General features: G+C 37.1%; 1 protein-coding gene across 1 annotated transcript in view; it reads right to left on the bottom strand.

Annotated features, from left to right (window-relative positions):
• LOC111932132 (sodium channel protein type 1 subunit alpha) overlaps nt 1-26,590 on the bottom strand; it is a 76,959-nt gene that overhangs the window by 32,021 nt on the left and 18,348 nt on the right. The window contains exons 4-18 of the mRNA XM_086896789.1: nt 24,171-24,289; nt 19,850-19,939; nt 18,926-19,054; nt 18,116-18,207; nt 16,924-17,196; nt 11,700-11,763; nt 11,181-11,322; nt 10,824-11,030; nt 10,042-10,347; nt 8,920-9,300; nt 7,576-7,708; nt 6,530-6,768; nt 4,085-4,258; nt 3,119-3,475; nt 1,930-2,412 (exon numbers count right to left, since the gene is read on the bottom strand). Coding sequence (XP_086752915.1) covers nt 1,930-2,412; nt 3,119-3,475; nt 4,085-4,258; nt 6,530-6,768; nt 7,576-7,708; nt 8,920-9,300; nt 10,042-10,347; nt 10,824-11,030; nt 11,181-11,322; nt 11,700-11,763; nt 16,924-17,196; nt 18,116-18,207; nt 18,926-19,054; nt 19,850-19,939; nt 24,171-24,289 — 3,189 coding nt within the window. The remainder of the gene's footprint in view (nt 1-1,929; nt 2,413-3,118; nt 3,476-4,084; nt 4,259-6,529; nt 6,769-7,575; nt 7,709-8,919; nt 9,301-10,041; nt 10,348-10,823; nt 11,031-11,180; nt 11,323-11,699; nt 11,764-16,923; nt 17,197-18,115; nt 18,208-18,925; nt 19,055-19,849; nt 19,940-24,170; nt 24,290-26,590) is intronic.

Raw genomic sequence — 26,590 nt, 5'->3', positions numbered from 1 at the left:
GCCAAGACCACCACTAAACCATGTCCCCAGGTGCCACAGGTATGGTATGACAATTCAACCACTTCCTTGGGTGAAAGCCTATTCCAGTGCTTGACAATCCTGTCAGTGGAGACATTTTCCCCAATATCCAACCTAAACCTCCCCTAGTGCAACTTGAGGCAATTTCCTCATCCTGTCTCCTCTTACTTGGGAGAAGAGCCTGATCCCCACCTCACCACAACCTCCTCCCGGGCTCATCAATGCTGGGTGGCAGCAGGCCTTTTGGTACTGAGGACAATAAAAACCCCCAACACTAACAACAAAACTTACTAAAGCAGTGGTAGCAATAAGGCAGAAGTGTCATAGTACTTTTTCAATGGGATGAAAAGTAACCCTTTTCCTACAGGTAGCAGCACATCAGCAGACAGCTTTCCTAAGCTTTCCTAAACTGAATCAGTCTAAATGGGTTCAATTCTCCATTGGTCAGTCACAAACCAGGTGGTGTCTCTCTGACTGCTCTCTGATGGGTTGGAAGATTGGACTGGACAGCATGAAGGTACTTGTGGAGAGTAGATGATAAGTCATTGTTTTCCTCTAAAGGATCTTTTTTTAAATGTTTTATTTTGAAATTATTCATGCTGGGGGTGGTTCATAATGTGCTGAAAGAAATTTTAAGAACCTTTATTGTAGTGGTTCATAAGCCTAAGTCAAATTAATTACAGACATTTTAGCTAATATTTAACAGGGAAAGAATTATTAATGCTTCAGATATTAATTAGGAAATGGGAACAACACTCTCTCTGAAATAAGTTGCTATGGGGAGAAGCTGTTTTGTACAGGTCTCCTTTCTTGGAGGAGGATCTAAAAATTGCACTTAGCTTAACACAGAATTTTTGCTGAGACCACTAGAGGGCTCTTATACATAGTGAAGGGATAGTGGTAAAGAATTCAGCTACCCTAAAATTTGGTGTCTGAAGCACTGTTAGCAATACAACCATGGGACAGAAGGGGGAAGATGAGCTATCCTGTAAGGAAACTGAATTGCTACCAAAATGGGAATTACCTGGTTAAGGCTGTTTTTACTCAAGTATGAACATTAATATTGTTAAGTGTCTGGAAAGGTAATTTTCTAATTTGACTAAAATGGCAACAAAATAAGTCATTGAGGATGTAGTTGTTTTGCAAATCCTGTCAGTGAATCAGTTTATTATTTTGCTAAAATAGCCACATACTAAGTTACATAATGGACGATTTATAGCCTTAATATGCTTTTTAAAATTAGAGTTCTCTAAAAGACTTAATGTCAGTAGTCTGCTTTAGCATTCCTTTAGTAGATATTTTCATCTCTTGGTACTTTTCAATTTTAACAACCGAGTGAATTTCAAGTATATGGTTAAGACTTCTTTCTATGGGAATCTAGGTCTAGAAGAGCTGACAATTTTAAAATCTAAAAGAATTCATATGTGTAAAGGAATGTCTAAAGGAGTTACATAAACCATCTATATGTTTTCTGGATTATATCTGCTTTTCCAAGAGGCAGTGAGAAGATGTACCAAACTCCTCATGGGACTCTTGTGACAGAAGGCAAACAAAAATTTCTGGTGGAATAGCACCGCAGCTAAGGCACTGTCCCCTAAAGAATGTTACAACTGCCATGTGGACCATATATAGTTTTTATGGAGTAGTTGAGTCTCCCATTACCTGGCCTTCTATCCCCTCTTGAAGGCTATAATTTTTAACTCTTTCTCTCACTTTTGTTTATCAAGAATTAAGTCCTCCTTTATCTACTCATTTATGCCCATCAACAAAGAAATGTCAAAATAAATGACTAAGAATTGAATACACTGGCTTATGAAACGTGAAACAATAAAAACCCAAACAACCAAACAAAATCCCATATAACAAAGACCCTCAAAAGATCAGAAAGAAATGTAAAAAATATCTAAATACCTCTTTGCTTTCTTCCAGGTCTGATTCACTACTAAATTCTTCTGTGTTTAGATTTTCAAAGTCAGATTCACCCACAGCAATGGGCACTGTCACAGTGAGGCTTGGGTTGTTTATGAATGACATGTAATCACTCTCATCAATTATGTATTTTTCCACACTGCTACCTGTGCCTATACCACTGGTGGTTCCATTTGCATCTTTAATATAGTCGTGGTCCTTGCTTAGTTCCACAGTTGTATGGTTAGAAATACAGCTATTTTTGTTGTTTAAATCTTCAAGTGGCTTGATTTCATCTAAAGCTTTCTGTTTTTTAACAAAGGCTTTTTGGATGAATTCACGTGCTTTTCTCTTCACATAGTCTATGCCTTTCTGAATCCTTGCCACAGCAATCTGGAGATTGTTCATTTCGTTATCATCATCTGTCACAGCTAGGTTGTCTGCACTAAATGAGCTCAAGAGCAAGGCCAAAAACAGATTCAGTACCTGCAGAAAGATTTTAAAAAATATGCTCTAGACTTTATTAAAAAAATAACATTTATTTTATTAAAAAATGTCCTATTAGTGACTTCAAAGACTAAAATCCCAGTAATTCACCATAACAAAAAATGTATCCTGAAAATTTTTTCTTTTCTCCATAAAAACAAAGCTTATTTCACTTAGCTTAAGTCCTGCTCAACTATTCAAAAATATTTGTACAATTGACTAATATCTGTAAATGTGTCTTTAATTCCCCAAAGTATAGAAATATTTTGGTCTCAAAGCTAATAATCTAAAAATGAAGCTATCAGATTTACTGTTCAGCATTACCAAGTTTAATATATCCCACCACATAACAGAAACTGGATTATTCAGGTGACCAATCATATGGTATAAATAACAAAAAAATAATCTACAGCAAATGGTTTATAAAGAGCCCATAAACTAAAATTATTTCGAGCACAAAATATTTTCAAAGGGCCAAAAGAGAAATTAGCCACCTTCTTAAGTGCCCACTCTGACATTATCAGGATTTTGACATGGCAGAATATTTTGTTCTCTATCCAAAAAAGCTCTTAAGTTTAACTTTAAGCATTACTTGAAACCACCTGCTTAAGTGCTATATTGAAGCAGAGCCAGAGCACTTAGTTCACTTCAGGACTGAGGCCGTTCTCTTGCCAAATCATTTTTTGTTAACACTTTGATTACATACCACCAGGTTTCCAATCACCATGACCATCATGAAGACTGTAAGGCACATGGCTTGGCCAGCAACCTCCATGCAGTCCCACATTGTTTCTATCCATTCTCCACACAGCACTCGGAATACAATCAGGAAAGAGTGGAAAAAATCTTGCATGTGCCAGCGAGGAAGCACGCAGTCACTTGCAATTTTGCAGACGCATTCCTTGTAGTTTTTCCCAAACAGCTGCATCCCAACCACAGCAAAAATGAACACGATGATGGCCAGCACCAGGGTCAGATTCCCCAGAGCTCCCACGGAATTACCAATGATTTTTATCAACATATTTAGTGTTGGCCAAGATTTTGCCAATTTGAAAACTCGTAACTGGAAGGAAAGAAAAACACTGTTAGGAGAACCAGAAAGACACAAGTATATATTAAAGGCAATTTGTGGAAGGATATTGATGCAAAATATGGCTTTAGTTGGACTGTTCAGAGGGTATCATCTTGTCTAAAGATATGAAGATGGAAGTTACCCTCAAGAAAAAATTGTAAAATTGTAATTTGATATTCTCAAAGCATAACTTTTACTGCAGGCCAGAGAAGTTACTGAGTTGAACTTAAAATCCAGGGTTCACCTGTTAAAATCATCTGGACAACTTTGCAACTAGTATTTGTAGAGATCTAGTTCTCGTATGTCAAGCAGAGCACAATACCTCTAGTGAGTCAATTTATTTCTGCATAGTGAAATGTTTGAAGTGCCTATATATGATGGATACATTGGAAATAGGCCCAGGGCACCCACTGCTATCTGTTTGTACCTCTATAGATTCCCACTGAAGACTGTAAGATACCACAATTAGTAAAGATTTGTGCTAATGAAACTGTCCTCAGGATCAGTATCATGGCAAACATCAAGCAAATTTTTAAGACAAAAATAAAATTATTTTAATGAAGCCACATTGAAAAATCAGTACCATTGGAGTGTATTTACCAATCTGAATGATCGAAGAACCGATAGTCCTTCCACATCTGCAAGACCAAGTTCAACCAAGCTAAGGGTTACAATAAAACCATCAAAAATATTCCAGCCTTCCTGGAAATAATAGTAAGGATCCATTGCAATTATCTTGAGAAACATTTCTGCTGTGAAGATTCCAGTGAAGACCTGAGTTCAAAGGGCAATTTGTTATTCCATGGTGAAACATAATACTCCAGATCTAGTTGTTTAGATTTTTAATTCAAGCTATGTCTTATCCACAAGCAATACTTAAAAATAGTCACATTTATTGTAGTGATTTATTATGCCCACCTTCCCTTAACAAGCGTCACAATACCACGTAATTTTTCTATTAATTAAATTTGATACTAAACTAATTACATAAACTTCTGGTTTATAACATTTAAAATCCAGTTTCAACTTTCTAAGGATATGGGCTTTCTCAGGTACTGTACAAACAATGTCCCAAATTTGATTTTCAGGACATAAGCCAGAAGGTTTTCCAAGAAATTATATGGTATAGCTCTTTCTTGGTATACAAATTACAAACAAGGCCAAATCTAAGACTATAGGGGAGCAGCTTCTTGCCTGTTATGACCTTCCATTCAGTTCAACAGAGCTGCAATTATTTATACCAGATGAATAAATGGTATATTATAATGTATCTCAGTTGAAACAGCAACTGAAATAGATTATAATGTACTGAGGTGCAAGAATTTCCTGAAGCTGAGTAACTTCTACTTGGGTGTGCCCAAGTTCAGCGAAGTTGGTTGGCTCAAACACTTCAATGTTAGGGATAAAAAAGTATTTAAGAATGCACTGTAAACAAAGTGCTGCTGGTAGTGGTTTCTCACCATGAGTTTCTATGCTGAATGAAGTAGAAATTATATTTAAGACCCACCAAAGTAATAACCCTGAGTAGCTTTGAGAGAAGTCTTGGGAGAATTTAAATTAAATTAAAAACTGCTTGAGCCCTGCTCTGAAATTTATTTTCTTTTTTTTTTTCTTTTTCTTTTTCTTTTTTTTCTGGTTAACCCATTTTCCAGCAAGCTGAAAAGAAAATAGGACAGCTAAAGAGAATAATAATCTAAGTGGGATAATCAGGAGACAGGAAAGAAGAGTCTGCCTTGCTCTGCCTAGAAACACCAATACTCAAGACAGATTGTTGCAGTCTTTAAATACAGTTTTAGATACAAACACCTGAGAGGGAAAGGTTACACCAATTTTTAAGATACAGGATTTGAACCCCTGAGAAAGACATAAGAATGATACACTTCGAAATGCAGAATTAGGTTCCTAACACTCAGAACAGCTCAAGGAGCTTTGAAGTTGAACTACTGGAGCAGGCAACCTCCAAGATCCTCTCTATTGCAGAGGGGGTTTGTGTCAGGGAGCCTAAAAGTGGAAGAATGCGCTGCTTATACACAAGTTCTCTCACACTCTCTTTGTAGTCAGAGGTACACCAAGATTTATATGGAATTTCCTTGGGTGGAAAACAAACCTATGAAATACTATAATACAAGATTTTACATCTTATTAGGAAGCAAAGTTTCAGCTTTTCCCTTATTTTAAGTACACGAAAATCAGCCATAGAATTTGCTATTAGTTCTCCCTCCTAAATTCTATAGTCATTTGCACGGTCTGTTTGCTCCTCATTACAAAACAAGGATTATTAAAAATCACATTATAAGAAATCAATTCTTAAAGTAAGAGATAAAGTAGGACTGTAGCTGCAGATACTTCTATGTGATCAAACCTGTCAGTTCAAAAGAGAGCTACAAAAAGTTAACTCATGAAATCTTTAATAATTTATCTTTTTGAAGCAGAGAGAAAGGGAGAAAATACAGCTGACAACACGGGGAAAATATATCTTACTAATTATCAGAGGATAAAAACAATAAAAAATAGGAGAGGAGAAAGTACTGCGGTATTTTTTTAACATAAAAAATAGAAAGAAAACAATCCAGCTATCCATGTAAAAAGACTTCTGCAGGAGAAAATTCTGGAAATGCTTTTAAAGGAATCTTTTAGATATTGTAAGTTTCTGCTCAGGAAACAGCAATTAAAAACACATTCATAATTTAAAGATTTGTATGGTATCGATTGAGAAATTAACACTGCATTTATTTGCATAGTGTCTCTTTCATGGAAGCAATGCATTTCCTGGTTTGCACAAATCAAACTCTACTTAAGATGGACTTTACTTAATGTAGCATTGGAGCCAATTTTTAAATTTTTAATTTGGTTTTGCAGAACACAGCAGTATATTGATTTTACAGTATCCTAAGCTACATGAGTCAGGGTTGACAGTCAAATTTCCAAAAATGTTCTGATACTTATATCTGAATAAATATCCAAAAAGCTGTTAAAACTTTTCCTTTCAGTTATTATAGGCATATTTTCTCCCAACTCATGAACGCAAAACCCCAACAAACTTACCAGATTTCCAACTGAAAGTACATTACTGAATTCATCCGTCATCGGATAATGTTCCATAGCCATAAAGAGTGTATTTAAAACAATGCAAATTGTAATAGCCAGGTCAACAAATGGGTCCATTACCACTAAGTTGACAATATGCTTAACTTTTAACCAATGTGGACTGCAGTCCCAGATCAAGAAAATATTTGCAAATTTATACCAACATGGTGGGCATTTCTGTCTTGATTCTTCAAGTTCTGTGGGGAAAAGAAAATTTATATATGTAACTATGTGATTTCTCTAACATTCCTCATTCCAATATGAATTGTACCAGTAAGGTTTTCAGTCTGTATTGGTACTGATTAACCTCTTTGAAGCCCTCATTACACAGGACTTTTAAGAAAAGTCTTTAAAAATTTCCATCAAATATATTTGCTATGTTCAAAGCTTACCTGTCAAGCACAACTTTGTATTCCAATCACTATGCCAATCAGCATCAATTTATGCATCAGTTTGTATTATGTATTTAATATTTCCTTGATTACACTTCAGCTCGTTTCTCCCACCTACTGTTCTAGTATGTAAATATTTTTATTCAGAAATTTGTAGCATTTAAGTGAAAATTTTTATTCTGGATTCAAGAAAATAAACATTTTGATCATGTAGAATACCTTTACAGAATAACTGAATAAATAAAACTGCAAAATTGCATATCTGTTTTAACAATAGTTGAATGTGCTTGAAAAATATTCGGAGGCTTTTTTGTGTCCAATAATAAATTTTTAATTACTGTGCATAAGCATCCACTCAATTATGACCGTGCACATGAGTTAGATGGTGAAAAAACAATGAGATAGAAATGCTTTCTTATGTAATAATTTAATGCTTAGTTATGTAATAAACTTAATAAATAAAGAGCTTTGAGTGTACTGATAAATATGTGTCAGTTTGTTGGATGTTACCTGTACTTAAGCTATTTTAAATCTGTTTTCAAGTTTCAACTCAAATTCTCAGAAATCCATGGGAAAAATAGGATTAAATATTAAGCTATGCATAGCACACACCTTCCACAGTGTTTGTGAGGATGCTAGCAATACTCATGGCTCTTTCCCTTAAAGCTGGATCTTCCAGGAAATCCATAGAAATGTGAAAAGAACCTGATATTCTCTTCCTCATTTCTGGTTCTGTCGTGGTGCCCTATACAGAGAATGACAGTAGGTGAGACCACGTTGAAGAAACAGCCAGATAAGCAAATACTACATAAGCCTGTTAGTAGTGTCTTAGCGTGGACACGTGCTCCGTGCACTTCTTATTTGATCATGTCGGACTTTTATTACTTTTTAGTACCCTTAAAATAATTTTAGAAAGGCATTAGGTCATAGGTACCTACAGTTCAAGATTGAGTTTATTTACTTACTTTTTTCATTTTTTTTCCTTCCAGATATGTAGAGTCTTTAAACATTTAAACAAATTTTAACAAATGGAAAAGGGTCGAGTTCAAAAATATTGCCCAAAATTTTGCAAACCGTAATTTTTTTTCCTTGCTCCTGCTGACAGAATATTCTGGGGTTTGTAACATAATAGTCTTTTCCCCTAATCAAACTGTAACAAGTAAGAAAAGTCTGACTTCCTCATGCTTCCTCATGCTAGTATTTTTTAGCCGTCTTAGAGTAGACAAATCTGGACTAAACAAGAAATTTTTTGGAGACATTTTCTCTTACCTTGTGTACGGTAAGAGAATGGCAGCAATACATGCTGCACATATGTTCACAAAGACATTTTAATTTTTGGAAGTATGTATTGAACTGTGATCTTCCAATGAACTATTGTCTATACTACAATACTCCACCAGAAATGGATGGAAAATATATAGGAATGAGAAATAAGTGCTAATAAGGAATTCTAAACTTCCTTACATTTTTAACCAGTCTGATAAGAAAGAATTGTATCAAAATTAACTAATTATGCTAATTTTGATAGTGGTAATACAGCATCATATTGATTGTAGTTATATAACATTTTTGTGTAATATTTTCCATTGTATGTCAACATATCGTATTATATCAAAATACTGTATGTCTACAATAGCTAGATGGACCTTTAGATCAGCTAAAGGAAAGTATGGCACAGTAATACAGTGAAGCATAGCATTTTAATGAATGTGTATGTTATTATTTTATTACTTGGAAACTGTGACTTGCATTTGTTAGTTATGAGAATCTTTGTAAGTAAATGCTTAGGTTGCAAACCTATTTTAGCTGTTTTATTTAGTAAAGATTTTACAAGATGCAGGAGCATTCACAGCTTGACCAACCAGGAAGCATTGCCAAGGGTTCCATTCTGTAGAGAACACTGGCTGGTGCAGTAAGGAAATGCCACCATGCCTAAGCTATTTAAAACTTTCTTACATTGTCATCAGTAGCTGGTTTATCTATTATCACCTCTGGCAGAAGCTGTCCAACAGGCGATGTAGGAACAGATGGTCCACCAACCAGGGAAACCACCCCATTGCAATCCACGGTGCTGTGCATCTTCCCATTCACTGGAAACACTGCCAGCATCCTGGATGACCTACTGGCCTGGCTAATGTTACTGTTGCGCCGCTCGCCGTGCCTGCGCGGCACAAAGAGAGAATCTCTTCTGCTGTCATTGTCTTCAAAGGTGCTGTGCTCATCATCAGCAAAGTCATTCTCTGATCCTACGTCTTTTGCTCGACCTCTGAAGCTGAAAAGACTTGTTCTGCTGTTGCGCCTTGGGGAAAACAGGGAGCCACGAATGCTCAGCAAAGACTGTGGACAAACAAAATACGTGCTTATTAGCTGAAATCCACAAACTTAGCACTGTTATTAGATTAGCATTGGTTTTATTTTTTTCTTAAATGAGAGTAACCATGGTACCTGGAAGCTACATGCTGCTGTGAAATTTTTACATGTGTTTCATCAGAGATATATTTTGCAGACAGAAGTATCACCGTCCATGGATTCTTAAAACAAAACCAGTGCTGAACACTCCTTTTTCAGCTAAAGCTGCCAAACAGATCAGCTGCACAATTCCCACCAAGCAATAAAGGAAGTCCATACATGCACTTTATTTCATGTATGAAGCATCTTGTCCGTAGTGATCAAACATTGGTTGAAACATCATTGAAATGATGGAGGCAAATGTAGGCTATTATAACAGAAAAATACTGTAGCATTTTAACACATCTAGGTAATATACAATCATGCTAAAAGGAAACCTACAAAATCAATCAGAGAATATTTTCATGTGACTTTTAAATAATCCTATTAGAAGAACAGAGACATGATGTTACATTTAATTCTGAGCAGTTATTTGACAAGGCAATCTAACAGCTACAGCACTTCCTCTCAAGCACTAGCAACACGAATTAAGGTAATAGAAGTATCAGTATTTCCTTTGTTTATGCAGTAGCATCATATTACTGTACTTCAAGAAGACTAAAGTAGTTTTGCAACAGCCTATGATGCTTTAAATATATGCTTTTACAAAAAAAACCCTATAGGCAATACCTGATGTGGAGAAGAATACTTCTTTTCATATGTCAGTCTATTGCCTTCAATAGACAATCGGAAACCTTTTCTTCTGATGCTGTCTTCTGATTCAGACTTGTGAAATTCCTCTTCATCTTTTTCCTCTCCTCCAGACTGTTCTTTCTGTTTCCTTTTTTTCCTTCTATTTCTCCTCTCTTTTGCACTCTTTGAGCTCAATTTTGATGCATCTGAGGAACTTTCTGAGAGCCCTCCTGCTTCTCCTGCAGCACTGGGCTCCCTGGACTCTGCAGATGCTGTTACTGCTGATGCTGTTACTGCTGCTGCCTGCCATGATGCAGAAGAAATTTATATCACTGAGGAAACCACGACATAATGTTTTCTTTTCTTTCATTTACTTGTAATTTCTATTCCAAAAGACCCAGATCTTAACACTTTCTATAGGCTATCCTCTCCCTAGGTTTTTCTTCTAATTATTATTCATCAATTGACTCAAGATATGTGCTGGTCATGGACTTCTCACATCCTTCATGAGTAAATTTTAAATGCAGAAGTCTACCAGACTGTTAATGACACTAGACTAGAAAACCATAGTGAATAACCTACAACTAGTTTTGAATATTCCTTATTGATGGCTGAATCATTCACAATGCCTTTCTTCAGTGCACAATAGAAAACCTCTGAGCTATCTCTGTCATTGAAAGACCAACAGGGTGCTTTATATTTCCAATTTCAGAAAGCAGAAGTTGAATATCTCTAGTAAACTCACATGCAGTCCTGCATTACTACACCATAAATGATACCTGGGCTGCTTCTTGTTGCTTCTTCAGTTGTTCCAGCATCTGTTGAAATTCTGCCTCTTTCTGCTCTGCCTCTTCCAGGGTTGCTTGATTCTGTTCTTCATAGGCCATGGCAACCACAGCCAGGATCAGGTTTATCAGATAGAAAGAGCCCAGAAAAATCACCAGAACAAAGAATATCATGTATGTCTTCCCAGCAGCACGCAGTGTCTGGAAATAATAATACATTTATAAGGAACTATATGTTAACAAAAGTTCTGTTTTCCATACTGTTAAAATTCAGATAAGAAAATTGACTGTAGTCCTTTTGCATCGCTGATACAAACATGTTTGGTCTATTTTTCATTAAAAATGTCTCACCAATTGATAAAGGTTTTCCCAGAAGTCCTGAGTCATTAGCCGAAACAGCGACAAGAAAGCCCAGCTGAAGGTGTCAAAACTTGTGTAGCCATAATTGGGGTTTCTGCCAGCTTTCACACAAGTATATCCTTCTGGGCACTGCCTACAAAGACAAACTGGACATTACCTATTTAGTCATTTAAATATTATCAACTGCTGATGTTAGTGCACTCCTATGTGCAGTCAGAACTGCAAAATAGCATGTTTTTCCAGGTTTCCCCATCAGGTATTGCTCTTCCTGCTACTTACTGACCCGGCAGGAGCTATACTAACACAAAATTACTCATTCATCATGCAAACACCCAGTTTACCTGACTAATCCACTGAGCTCCGATCACAAACACCAATCCTAAGCCCAGTGTAAAAGCCTTTCTTATGGGAAAGGAAGTGGTCACTCAAAATAAGCCCCACTTGAACTGCTCATCTATGGAACGTGCTAATTTCTGCACAGTGCAATAATATGATGAGATTTGGTCTTACCCAGCATCAGAGCTATTTCCACAAAGCAGAGCATCGTTCTGCCCTTCCAGAAAATAAAAATGACCTGTTTCAGAAAGAATTAAAAAAAATATAAAATTCAAAATATAGCCATTATCTCTAAAAGTTTTAAGGTGATTTCTGATCCAATTTAAACAAGCAGTGTTATTTTCTCAGCTTGGCAACAACTTTAGAGCAAATAACATTATGAATTTCATTAAGTACTATCACTCACAGAACTCACTGTTAAAATGTCAAAATTTAGTAAAGATTCTGTCAAATGCTTCCGGATGTGGATTCTCCCTTCTGTCTGATCACTGAACTAAATCATGTTTTGTGAAATAATATACAGTTGTTTTTTTAGAATAATTACAATCTGTCTGAAAAAAGATTCTCATAATTTCTTCAAAACTCTTTGGTCAGTGTTGCCAGAGGTTTCAGGTTTTTGCTCACAAACACTTGTGACAGTTATCTAATATATAAACCCTGCAAAAACTCACCCATCTGCCAGTGGTGCTGATGGTTATGGGTGTGCACACAGTTGTAGCCCACTGACTGTATGAAGGCCCTGGCATATACCTAAATTTAACTCAGAAATAATTACTGCAGCAGTCACAACTTCTTAAGTAAGATTTTAAGAGTACATGACTTAATTATTGAACACCTTATTAAAATAAATTGGGTAAGTTCCACCAAATCACCCTGTAACCAACCATTCCATAGTCCATACAGTAATGCCATTGTTAAAGGACATTTCAATCTCAAAGGCATAAGGATGTTTTTTATACAGGGTCAGACTATGTGTCACATTCCTGATGGAATCCAAAACTATTGCCTCAGGCTATCTGTATGGACAGGGCAGGGGCAATGGTGATGCTCCTCTGAGCACCTTCCTAGCTCCAACACTTCTGAATTGTAGCAGCTTTAAAATTAAGGTGGTACCTTTTATGCTTCCTGAGATTTAAACCCTATTGGATTTATTTTCGACTTAACTGTCCTATTAGATTCCCTTAAAATAATCTCATTTGAAAATGAGTTTGAGCTTGACTCTGCCTGTGCTGCCCAAGCCAGGCTACTACAGGCACTGATGAATTCTGAGTCCGAGGAGGTGTCACAAGCTGCTGGCTCAGCACGTATTGATTTGCTGCAAGAAGGGACACAGTACCTGGGCCAGCTCCATCACTCCATCCTGTGAACAAAATTCACCATTTGGAAAAATGAGTCTTTAAGCTGTACATAGACCTTGTTCTGACACTTTGCAAAGTGTCATTTTCAGTGCAAAGACTCATTTTCAGTGTCTAATGATGTACCTGCATCCCACAGCGAACAATCTCCTGTGCTGTGCCAGCTGCACAGCCTGTGTGTGGCTGCTGTGGCCCTGGGCTGGTATGCATTGCAGAGCTGCTCTGTGCTGAAACCCAGCTGTAAACAGAAAGCTGACAGGATGCTGGCCACAGCTGACCCTTAGGAAGCAAACCTTATTCTGCCTTATGTCAGCTAATCATGATTAAAACATGCTGGAACATAACAGCTTGTTGGGAGAAATTCAAACCTGCCTTGATATGGTTTAAATGGAGCAGTCAGTCCTGATCAGCACTGCACCAGCTGAGCTGAACTGCTACAACAGGTCTGCATTCAGGTTCTGTGCTTCAGAAAAGATGTGCCCTGCAAGGGTGCTGTACTTGCCAGCTCCACAGAAACTAGAGCCACACTCTGAGCACACTGATACACTTGGGCAAGGGCTCAAAATATTATCATGATAGGAAAACTTTTATAACACACAAATGGAGCAGTATAAGAATGTACCCCTATCCAGATTCAAAATTTTGAATTGTGTTTTACCAAAGTAAAGTGAAAAATCCCTCATTACACCAATGGTCTAAGTTTGGCTCATCTTTTATTGGGAAATGGGAAAAGCACCCTGGTAGGTGAACATCTAACTTAAAGCAAGATTAAAGCTGTTTGAGTAAGAATAGGTTAAAATAGAAGAAGCATAGAGAATAATTGTTATTTCATAATACAGATTGTGAGATGAGTTTTCTCAGAAAAAAAAATGCTTATGGAAAGCTTGTTAAGACAAACATCAGCTTATCTAAGTTTATCAGAATTCTTATCTTAGAAAAAGAAAAAGGGGGGAAAAAAGTGTTTGACTCATTAATGCTGGGAATTCTTACATAAAGACCCTCTAAACAGTGTCTCCAAAAATGAGCTCAACGGTAAAATTAGGGCTTATATTCCTTTTTCTGTGAAGTATACACAACTAATGGCATAGTAACTTCCATAATTCTTACAAAAGACACTGACATTGCACTGCTCTGAGCTGCATTTAAAGGACAGCTTATTGCCCTGTGAAGCAGCTGTTTTTTGTATTCTGTCTGCCCACCCACATGCAAAAAGAGAGCAAGAAGATGTGAGAAGGTAATTTTTCTCTTTGAAACTGCTGGTAAGCAAGGACAACCTTATTAACTTCATAATAAGACTTGTAATTTCATTATAAATTTCATAATACATATGAAGTTCTGTAAATATACCAAAGGCTCATGTAGCCATTCAATAAAGTACTTCCTGGAACTAATTAAATTGAGCTTTATTTTCAGGGGGATTCAGGTCTTCTTTAAATCAAATGAAATCAGAAATTAAGCTTATAAATTCTTTGTTAAAAACTCAGGAAATTAAGTTTGGCCTTGAAGTCTAGGTCTTCACTGGGAGACTGCTTAGACTGCATATCCCATGGCATGGTATCTCCATGAATTCACATGTTCAACTAAACTGAGTTTTAAAAAAAGATTAGTTTTAGAAATTCAGATGGAAATCCATAATAGTCATTGATTAGCTGTGTGATCACAGTTAGAAGCTGTCTAACTTCTATTCAAAATTTGGCTTTGACTTGCAGCTATTGAACCTGTTATATTTCTGCCTGCTAGATCAAAGATATGTCTATGATGAAAATTCTGTTCCCAATGGATTTTTTTTTTTTAAATTGTGATCACATCACCCCTTAAACCTTCTCTTTGATGTGCTAAGTAGGCTGAGCTCCTGGTCTATCTTGGTATAAAGCATGTTTTCCAACCCTTTAATCATTCTGCTCTTTTTTGAACTTCCTCCATTTTTTCAACTTTCTATCTAAATTGAACTTTATATAGTATTCCAGTTGCAGCTGCAGCAATGCTAAACACAGGGGTAATTCTGTTTTCCTAGTCAATAATTTATTTATGTGAACAGGATATTATTTAGCTTTTTAGCTGCAGAGTTTTAGCCTTAATTAGTCAGTCCTGGCTGCCCCAGAGTGCCTTAGGTGCCTCAGCCTCTATATTGTTAAGGGCTTTCCAATTGCACTTCTATATCCTGCCTTTCAGTTTCCCTGCAGCCTTAAATACAAACTGCTGTGGCAGTGTTTTCCAGAGCCTCTGTGGCATTATTTTTTCTGTCCTCACGTTCTTCATGCCACTTTCATTCTCATGACATTTCACTTGCAAACACACTATTGCCACAGCAGGTGCTCACCGGAAGCAACTGTCTCTGGTGTGAGATTCACCTCTCTTCCTTTTTCTATTCTTTTCTTGTGGCTTTTGGTTTATATTAAGTGACCTAATAACATGCATGTACAAGCTTAAAAACCAGCCAGCCGTGCAGCACCAACTCTGATCAAAGGGCACTTCAATTAGTGCTAATAGCACTGTAAGAAGGAGCAAGCTGTAGGGAATTTGAGGAGATGCTGAAGAAAACCATGAAGATGCTGTGGGAAAAGTGATCACTGCTGCACTGGAATGGATACCCAAGGGAGGAGACTCAGCTGGGACCCCATGACTTCTCTTTGCAGCTATTCACTGTGATCTCATTTTCTATCTCTCCCCTTTAGTTCTTAATTTACTCCAAAAGTAACTTTGAATGTTAGAGATGATGTATTGCATCATCTACAGTCTCTGTGAAAACCTGTCTCAACATGAACTCTGAGCATTGATTTTTAGGATAGGTTTGTCCTGTTTTGTTTGTTGTTTAACTGTACTGGAATGCATTTCTTTATCCACCCTCAGTTTTCCAGATTGCTCTGTATCAGCAAAACTGGTTGAAAAAATCATACTTTGGGAAATTATCAAAGTGAAAAGATGCACTAAATGATGTCTGAAGAAGTTTGTGTGAGGTTGCTACTCTTCAAGGTTTTAAATAATCTAGAGGATGGAAGAACACTTATCAAATTTAGAAATGACACTGATCTGATAAGGATAGTGGTGAGTTTGAGGAAACAGTTACATTTTCAAAGGTCCAGGCCAGCTGGAGAGATGGTGCTGTTCAGGCTGGAACAATAAACTGTGCAAGTGCAAACTGAAAACTCATTGAGGTAAAAGTCTCTAGAAGACTCAGGAGCAGGTAGATAAAGGCTGAACAATATTACAATTGCGAACAACAGCAATCTATATAGGATTGATAAAATAGAAGTCAATATGCTACCACTTCTTTCCTACTTAGTACATCCTATGTAGAGTAGAAATGCCTATATGTGGGTCCTGCACTTTAAGAAACATGATTATGAAAAAGAAAGGATCCAAATGAGAGATTAACATTTAGAAAATACATTGTAGGAGAAAATGGTTAACAACCTGTGTTGTTTAGCATACAAGAAGACTGAAAGTGGACAGAACAGCGCATGAAAACACAAGAATAGTCTCTAAATACTTCAGAAACTGATTAATGATAAGGAATATTTTTTTTATGACCATGCTGCAGTTTATAAGAACAATAAGCATTAATTTTAGCAGAAAAATCTGTTAGACCTCAATGCCCCTCATTAGTAGTAATAATAATAATAATAATAATAATAATAATAATAATAATAATAGTATGGAATGTGAAATTACTGAGGACTTCATCACTGGACTTCTCACTGCATATCAGAAGTCTCTGATATCTGCCAGAAAGGGCATAGCATCCTGCTGCTCATCTTGCTGTGGATAACAGAATGGAAAATGTTTAAGACTCTTAACTAATTTTAAGATACCTTTCTGTCTCAGGGGAGATGTGAATTTGGCAGATGGAGCTGAGAAGAAGAGCTGTACCAAGTAGCAAGACTTGTTCTCTCTTCCATGCAGGCCTTTACAGCAGGCACATGAAGGAGAAAATATTTCTCCTGTTCCATTTTAACAAACTGTATTGTCTCTTCCCCTCCTTCCTTCTAAGAACTGGGTCAGCCACAAACCACTTCAGTGAGAATTGTGCAGACAATACTTACTTTCATCTTCAATGTACCCTTTCCAGTCAAACGGAGTCACTGTTGAATTAACCAAGGTACCATTTTCACCTATGGTGCTGTTTAGCTGGGCAGTAATATTTGTTTCCAAAGTAAAATTTTCTGGAGGCCACTGCAGGCATTTATTCCTCAGGTTGCCCATGAACAGCTGCAGCCCTATCAGTGCAAATACACTCAGACAAAACACAGTCAGGATCATCACATCCGAGAGCTTCTTCACAGACTGAATCAGGGCTCCCACTATAGTCTTCAGGCCTGCAAATGGAAAGGAGGTTTTACTCTGATGTTGGAAACTTTTTCAAAGCACAAAAATGACAATGTCTCCCAGTAAAGTTATAGATTTCATGCAGAAGCCCAAATACATGATTGTAATGTCTGTGAAACAAGATTTTTGTGAAGAGCTTTTTCACTTGTGAAAATGAATAAATAGCTGAAATTTATGTCCACTTGAAACTGTGAATGGAATGAGTTGCATATATTTCAAAACAACTTGTTGTAATGATAAAACAAGCAACTATTTTTTGTTCATGCTGTACATTGATCTCACATAAACATCTTCTTTCTTTTCATTTGTCAATACATCTTGCTCCAAACCTTTACTACTATCAGTTTTATAACATACTAGATTTAGAAGACCATAGTAAAAAGCCTGTTCAACAATAAATAGGATTCAAATTTAATGCTATAAAACTGGAAATGGTTTGGAAAATTGTAGCTTTTTAAGATAATAAATCCCCCATGCAACACCCATGCTATTCTTTATTATCTTATTCCTTCACCTTCTTAGTAAGTCAACATTTCAAACAGATTTATTTTTTAGGCACAAATATTCACAACAAATACCACATAACATCATGTAGGTAGGATACACATGGGTAAGAAAACTTCAGGGTTACTAATATTCATTGGATGTGGAGAAGAAAGCTTGACATCGTACGATGCAAACCACACACACTGTGTACTGCAATGTCTCATGCAAGAATCTGTTAAACTCAAAGGCTGATTTCATAAGGAAAGTGCTCATTTTCAAAAGCAATGAATCAGAGATTTCAGTGAATTCTGATATCTTCTGATTCCTGCTTTTTTTGTGGAAAGAAATAAGACTTATATTTAAAAAATATGAATTCTGTTTCAGTGAGTTAAAGTCAGCCTCAGTGTTTAACCTCGCTCTCACCTGGAATGACTGATATTGTTTTCAAAGCTCGGAGAACTCTGAATGTTCTCAACGCTGAGACATTGCCCAGGTCCACAAACTCTGTCACATATCTGTAATAGGGGAGTTCACACACAAACACAATGACAGGATAAAAAGGAACAGTTGGGAGGTAAAAGGGGCCTAACACCTTACACCAGTTACTTCTTACCTGGAATTACAGAAATAGTTTTCAAAGCTCTCAATACTCTGAAAGTTCGAAGAGCTGAAACATTGCCTAGGTTTACAAATTCTGTTACATACCTGTAGGATTAAATCACAGTTATTCAGAATTTAGGCAAAGTTTATGCTACTTACTTGGGTCTTTCATCAAGACCGCTTTGGCGTTTTTAGCAAAAACTTAAATAGCAACAGTCAGAGGTTTACCTTTCACTGCAGTTTGCCTTGCATTAATATACTTTCAGAGCCTTCAGCTAAATTAAATGTCTCTGAAGTGAATCGCACTGACTTTATTTTGAAAGCCTAAAATTTATCTAGACTAGATTGGTAAGTTTGGAGAATGAAGTCAAAGGGAAGCTCCTTTTCTGCTCAGAAAAAAAAAAAAAGCAGGACATGAAATTAGCCTCTCTAATACTAACTGTACTAATGGCTTCTGCAGTATTTATGTTTACATCAAAATATGCATTTTTGAAAGTGAAAATTGTTTGAGACAAAAGTAAATCCATAAAAGAATTTCCATTTTCTATTTAACAAAATTGGTATGCATCGATACTAATTTCATGCCCTTTTTGCCCTTCTCTTTCCAGGAAAAAGCAAAAAACAAGAACTTACGCAAAGGTAATGACAGTGAAATCAAGCCAGTTCCATGGATCTCGAAGAAAAGTAAAATCTTCTAAGCAAAAGCCCCTTGCAATGATTTTTATTAGTGACTCAAATGTGTAAATGCCAGTGAATGTATACCTGAAAAATATAGGGAAATTTAATCAAAAGAGGTAGAACATTTTGCATTGGTATTCTGACAAAAATATGATGATAAAATAAAAGGGTTTCTTATTTCACAGCTGGAGAAGAAATACAGTAAATAAGCAATTTCTTCTAAAATGCATTATATTAATCAGAGATACTTGTGTGTTTACATGCATTAGTTGTGCTGTTGAAGTACATCAGTCCTGATCTGGGACGTAAATAAAAATAAATAAATCCATAAAATAAATAACATATTAAAATTTATAGGTGAGATTCAGTTTAACAGTATGCAGTACTAGGTCCTTTACTGTGAAGTGAAAAAGCTGTGAGCATAAGTTATTGGATACTGTGTGAGTCACTAACATGTAAAACACCTGGTATTGGCTCTAAAGAGGGAAGGATGCAAGCATGCACTGAATTCTCATTCTCACTTTAGTAATATTTTTGCTTGTATGCTTCTCTTAACAGATGAACATATGATAGCCCATGGTTCTGCTACTAATTCAATGGTGTAAGGAAGGCTAAAAACATTGGGTAGGTGCTAAACCATGGAGAAAACTGGTGGAATCTCAGTATAATACTGCCTGCAAACTATTTTCATGGTTTTTCTACCCAATTGTGCTACTAGAATGAGATTCAAGTAATTATTCAACATTTCTACATAGTTCAGAGAGGAAATAAGCATAGTGCCTCATGTTAGCCCCTGCTAGCACATCGTGCACTGCAGTCACTGGCATGGTAACAACTAGAGGAATAGATAAAGATATATTGAAATAATGTTTAACTTACTCTACATTCTTTGTCCAGTCTGGAGGGTTACTCATGGTCATAAATACGCAGTTGGTCAAAATAGTGCACATGATAAGCATGCTGAATAATGTAGGTACAGTTAAGGAAAACACAGTAGCTATTCACACAGTATCACATCAGTCATGGCTGAAGTACAGTAAAACTTGCCACTTACACAGAACTCTTTGGTGAACACTGACATACACTTTGCTTAATCTCTAATTTTTCACATTAGTAGACTATAATATTGGTCTCGATTTGTTGACACTGATGTTGCTTTGCTGGTGTCCTCATGTTTTGTTTTCTGCTGGTACTGAAAGGAGATGGCTCTCACATGCTGCAAGGTAACATGAGTTGAGCAACAGGCAAAGACAAAATAACTTGCAGGAGTATACAGTTTGCCTGAAGTACCTGGCATGACTGAATAAGTGTTAGTCTTTCACTTCTACAGGCTTGAAACTAAAATCAAGAGATGGCATATGCAAGGGAAAAGAAGATTCTGCTATTTACCCAGAGTCAGAGCTGAGCTGAGTCAGTGCCAATCCAGTACCCAGCACAGCCAGGCTGTTGAAAACACAGAATAAAACACAGAAAACTGTTTCTAATTGCTTAAGTGAGTGCTTTCCATGTTTCTCTAACTCCAGCTTAATAGTACATGCTTCAATCAGTGAAAGAGAAATCCATAGAGAGGTCACAGATTAACGTGAACAGCTTTCCTGTATTACTTTTGGTCTCTTTCAAAAGCAGTGCACCTGTTTCTACTAATGTTATAATTTGAAAATGCTTCAATAGTTGCATAAATTGCTTGAAACACACAGAAAACTGGTGAAGATTAGAATGAAATTAATTTTTATTTGATGTTCCAGCAAGGACCATTTAGGTACTCTGGGACTATGAAAGCCAGACTAACAGCTCAGAGGGGCTGGTTCTAGGCTTCAAGACATTCAATGTGATATTCTTTGTCCACCAGATCACTGCCTCTTCAGACAGTGCAGTTCTTCCCTTTTTGTGGCAATAACCTCAATTCAAACACTTGGAAATACTGAAGTAACCAAACTAGATGGTAACCTGACTCAAAATGGCCACATGATGGCAGCAAAAAATAAGCGCTGCTACAATTTATACCAAATGGTTAACTTATTTTTCCTCTAGTCATCTCTCTAAATTATGTATTACTTAAAAGTACTTTCGTCACCATAACTGGCAAAGAAAATAGTATAAACTAAAGAAATATGTTTACAGCTAAACTTGAGAGCCCAGGACTTTTTTTTTTTTTTTTTTTTTTTTTTTTTAATCAAGCAGCATTTGGTTGTTTTGGGTATATTTTTGTACCATTGCAAAAACCAAAATTAAACAAAAACCAAACTAAACCAATCAACCACCACCATGAAACCCAAACAAAGAACCCAACCATTCTTTCTAGGTGAAGGAGGAGTAACAGCAGCAGCACCGCGATCTAAATGTGTCAGAAAATTGCCGCAATCATTAAGATCTTTGCTTACAGCAGCTGAAAAATTCAAACTTTAGCATACTTTTTCAATAAACACTCCAATCACAAGGGAGGAATTAGCTGCCTGAGTCCCACAGACAGGTGTATGCCCTTTGCCTAGATGCCTGATTCAGCAGTGGATATTTTGGTATATTTCAGTGACTTAGCTAGTTTTGAAGATCATGTTTCCATGCAAGCTCTGTAGAGTAAAAATCTTTCAGTGTCTTAGAATAAATTATTAGAATGCCTCACAGTGTTTGTCATCACAGTCTACAGACAGGTCTAAAGAGCCTGTTTTAATTTAATTAGGGAATTCCTTTAAATATAGAGACTCCATTTTGGAATCCAAGTTGGAGATGCTTGGATGCAGTTTTAGTCATCTTATGAAAGAGTTAGAGAAGTGCCATGTGCTCTTTGGAGAGCTGAGGTTGTACCCTGTGCAGTGCCTTGTGTGCTTTCAGCTCAGTATCTTGGTACCACAGGTAGGTCCTTGCACATTGCTCACTCCTTACAAAACTTGGCACATCTGGGAGCCAAAAGTCACCAAAGTGCTGTTGTCTCTGAAAGGGAGCAGATGCTTGTTAAGGAATAAAATACTTAGAAATATAGACTCTGACCATTTCTCTTATGAGAATCTCAAATGTAACTGACATATTTGATGTCTGTACATCTCTTCTGTCCTCTCCCACATTTTGAGTGATTGATTTACAAGATCAATATTTCCTTAATTTACTACTTAATGTTCTATAACAATTCAACTATACTATGTTGAACAAAAAACTATATTTTGCCTATACTTAGGCAAAACCAATCTGATCTGACTTCTTCATGGAGATGTACTGCCTTTTTCATGTTCTTCATAGGCATGCAGAGGCACCACACAGCCTCAAGCTACTCAATTACAGGAGAAGCTGAAGTCTCTTATCACCTGTGTGGATTGGTGGAAGATGAAACAATTGGGAAAAAACCAAATATTGCTAACTGGCTGCACAGATACCTTCTGGCAGTCAGGCCACACTGAGGAATACTGTAATTTAAGCTTCCAGAGCTTTTCACAGGAGGACTTAGACATTTTCTCTAGAGCACCTCCCCCATTCTTTCTAAGAGAAATCTCTAACATTCTGCAGCTCCAGACACTGCCACCTCTCTTTTTTTGACTACTAAACACTACTTATTCTTACCTTTTCATTCTTTCCTATTAATTGCCTGGCCATCTCCCATCACTCCTGTGCTGCCTCCTCAGCTCCATGTTCTACTTAAGTCAGGCAGGCAAAAAGGAGGAAAAATAAAAGCAGACTACCAGGAGATGAGTCAGCAGAGAGAAATTCATGCTGTTACCAGTTTCTGTATCCAGTATTACAATAGGTACTGGCAGTGAGAATAATTGCAGGGAAAGTCTGTGAGCACTGGAAAAACACACTCGGCTTCTCTGCAGGGCAGCAGCATCACCTCACGTGTCTGGGCACATGTGATCAGAGCACCCAATACAGAGATTCAGAGAAGTTGGAAGACAGACAGATGAAGGTTTTCCAACCAATGTTCCAGTTTCATTGTGCTCAATGCTTGCCTTTCACGCTGAAAGTGAAAGGCACATTTCTGTAACAAAGGCCAAAATGCCAAACACCTGCCACAAAATGTGGAGGAAATAGAGTTTATCTATAAAAATCAGAGGATTATTAAAAATAATAATCAATTTTACCCCTCATGTTTTTTAGTAGGTATATAACCTTGTATAAGCAGTTGAGATTTGAACTGTAAAAAGGAACATATTTAATGGTTCTTAGTTAAAACACTTTAATAAAAGCAATCCTATGCCTGTATCTAAGATAAAATTAGCTCCTGCAGTAGTTAGCTGGTTGTAAAAAGAAATCAGTCCATATACTGAAAGAAAACCTCTTCCTATAATAGAGTTAAATTACACAACCAGTTCATAGATGGAAGGAAAAATACTGAAATCACACATTGTCTATTGGAGTTTCTTTTGTTCCTACTTTTGTCAAGACCAGCTGGATACTCTTTGAAGACAGGAGAAACTTAAAACCAAGACCAAACTCAGTAACCAATAAGCTAGTGAAAAGCATTATCCGCAACTCAGCCAGATGCAATGTTGGAAGGAATTGTAAACCAGCGTCATGTGAATGGATGAGCACTCATTGAAGCCTGCAATCTGACAGTATTTGGCTGTGTTTTCTCACCATCACCACCACCTTGTCTGTAGGTCTCTGTCAGCTTCCTTAGTACTGTCCCCAAATGCTCCCTAACTCCCCTCCAGCCTGACACCTTCCCATTCTTCCACTGCTTTAACTTCCCAGGAGCTCAGAGGAGCTGAAACAAACTACAGCCTTTCAGTACTTGTTCAATGTTTTAAGTCTTAATGTCACACTGAAATTTTCATTTGGCAACTACATTTCCCAGTCCTGAGGTTCTGCAAAAAAACCAACAGCACCAAAACTTCACCCACTAGAAATTCCCATCAACCTGTTACTATCATCAGGCATCAATCCCCCATGTCAGTGTAAAACTTTACCTCGTGCACCATCCCATCAGTTATGGTCCCCAATCTGTCCACCATCTGCATGTACAGATGCTTTGCAAGCCGCCTGCAGGAATGCTGCCTATGCTTTCTGGCAATGGATTACATTTGGCAGAGGCTTATGGTGCAACTGGGCGGATTGGGAATGCGAGAATCGGCGTGCACGAGCCAGGCTTCAGGCACACTGCTGCTGCACACTGGAAAGCTGGTCTTCAGGATGGGACCCTGAACCTTTATTCAGGATGAAATCGTTGTATGTTTTCTTAATTTCATTTTGAACAACCACTAAAAAAGGATATGAATGTACCAAAATTTTAATAGCTATTTTTCTAAGAGGGTTGAAGGGTGTTAAAATGTACAGGGCAGAGGTGGCACTGAATCGGAAGATTGCCTTCCCTTTATTCAATACTATAAAGGTCTGAAAAAGAGAGAGAAAAGACATTTTATCAGTGTTTATTCTCATTTAAAAACTGTTACAACTAAGCACTCACCAAAATTGTAACTTTTTGAACAGTTAATACACAAAAAGCATGAATAATTTTTCAAATAATAATTATTTCCAGTACTTACCTGATAAATCTGATATACAAAAATGCAATTAATTCAATTAATGTTTTTGTTTTATTTCTTCATTAAATAAACTCAGTAAAGCAATATTCCTTTTCATGTGTTTCTCGTAAATAAAGACACATAAATTATTGGCTGAAATTATAATTTTATTTATGTTTTCCCCCAGAAAACTTTCCCTGTTTGAAATAGCACAAGCAGGATGTGGTGGTGCATTCCCCCCATTCCTTTCCACCCTACCTGTGGACTTTATTGACATATTAATCTTACTAACTAGAAATCCTTCTGGAAACTGATTTAATAAGCTATCCACTTGTTTAATTTTTGGGTTTTTATGCTAAAGAGGGAGGGAAATAGCAGTAACATATACAGCCATATTTAGGTAGGTTTCCATCTGAATATATCTTACTGGAGTAGAATGAGAGACAATCCCAAATGATCCTCCTGCACAGTTGTGGTTTCCAGGTGTGAAACTTTCCCAAAAAATACATAATTTTAAAATTTAACCTTTAATATCTATGAAGCTAATTAAATTTAGAGAAATTTGCAGGCATGATAGTCTTACTTCAGAGAATTGTAGAAGACTGTAGGTTAAATGTCTCAAATAAATCCATGAGCCAAAGATAAACAGTATGAAAGCAAACCCTGCAAGCACTGCTTTGCTCCCACTGCAGGCTATGGTGGCTGTGTCTGCCCTAACACTACAGCACACAAAATGTGGGCTGCCTGGTTCTTTTGTGCCACTAAGGTGCTCTTCAACTGCAAGATCAGTCAGTAAAGAATGAAAAACAGCACAGAAGGAAGGAAGAAAAGTTCAGTAGCCCACAAGAAATCTGCATCCAGTGGAAGGGCCGATGCAAGAATCATAACCTAAATTCAAATTCAATTAAAGGGAAATGTCTAAAATTGATTTTTTTTCTTTTTTTTTTCCATTGTCAGAGCTGTATCTTTTGCACATAAGCTATGAGAAAGCCTCCCTAATATTTGTTAAGTTGCTGATCAAATGAGCTGTAAACTAGAATTCCAGTGGAAGTGTGAGAAAGGGTATGTTGGTTTCATTTGATGTCCATGACATCAAGCATCACTTCAAGACTGTAAGCAGTGAACTACATGACTGTTTCCAGGAAGGCTGGTAGACAGGGAAAACATGCCAAGGAGGTTCAAGAATGCTTCAGTCTGCTGAGATTTGGAAAATTTAGAATGCATGGACCATGAAGTATAGACAAGAATGTCTGGAAGCACACAGAAAGTGGAGAGAGATGTGGAGATGGGAGGAAAAGCTGCTCTAGTCCCAGGAGCTTCTTCCCTGAGCTGTCCCTCTGTCACAGCTGTACACGGAACAACTCCTACAAACCAAACCCCTTAGGAGTAAGAGACACAACCAGGCAGACTTTACACTGTCTGCAGTACAAACTCAAGATGTGTAGGAATGTATAAGATATGTATATGATTTCCCACTTCCGCAGAGAAATGGAGAAACTGCATGTGAAGCTGAGGACAGCCTGAGCTAATGTTGCCAAATCACACATCCAGTTCAGGCTTACAGGTAACAGCCTGCAGATGACCTGACCTTACATGGAGCTTTCATTTCAGCTACTGAAGCAACCAACCAGACAAATGACTTTTTGGCACAATGTTTTAAAGCCTCACACCCCAAGGGGGAAGGTGAATTTCCTCTGCCAGGTCTGTCCCCAGCCCCCGGGACTCACATCTCAGACGCCTCCAACTCATGCTCTTTTTTGTAGTTATGAGATAGTTGAAAAAATGCATTAAAAATCACACTTCCTACTAACTCTGTATCTAAGATTACTGCACCTTCATTTAGCCAACCTACATTTTTTAAAAAATCTTTGAACACAAGCATATTAAACATACATCTATTTTCTAACATGCCTTATGGAAAATAACAGCATGCTGGCACAGTTCCAGTTTCAGTTGGAAGCTGCTGCTATTTTAGCTGTTCTACTTTCTGCTGCCCTGCATAAGCAGAACCAACAAGACATAAATTCCCTACCTCAGTTTTAATTTTTCCCTCAAAGCATCTTTGTGACTCGAGCTTTCAAAATGACTTTGTTGGTCCTCTAACTTCGAGCCTTAAACATGAATTAAAACTACCTTGTTTCTGAAAGAGAATTTTCATTAAAAAGTACAG

This window comes from Cyanistes caeruleus, chromosome 7 (assembly GCF_971803275.1).
Source record: "Cyanistes caeruleus chromosome 7, bCyaCae1.hap1.1, whole genome shotgun sequence".
Taxonomy (NCBI): Eukaryota; Metazoa; Chordata; class Aves; order Passeriformes; family Paridae; genus Cyanistes; species Cyanistes caeruleus.
This window is presented reverse-complemented; position numbering and strand designations above follow the sequence as displayed.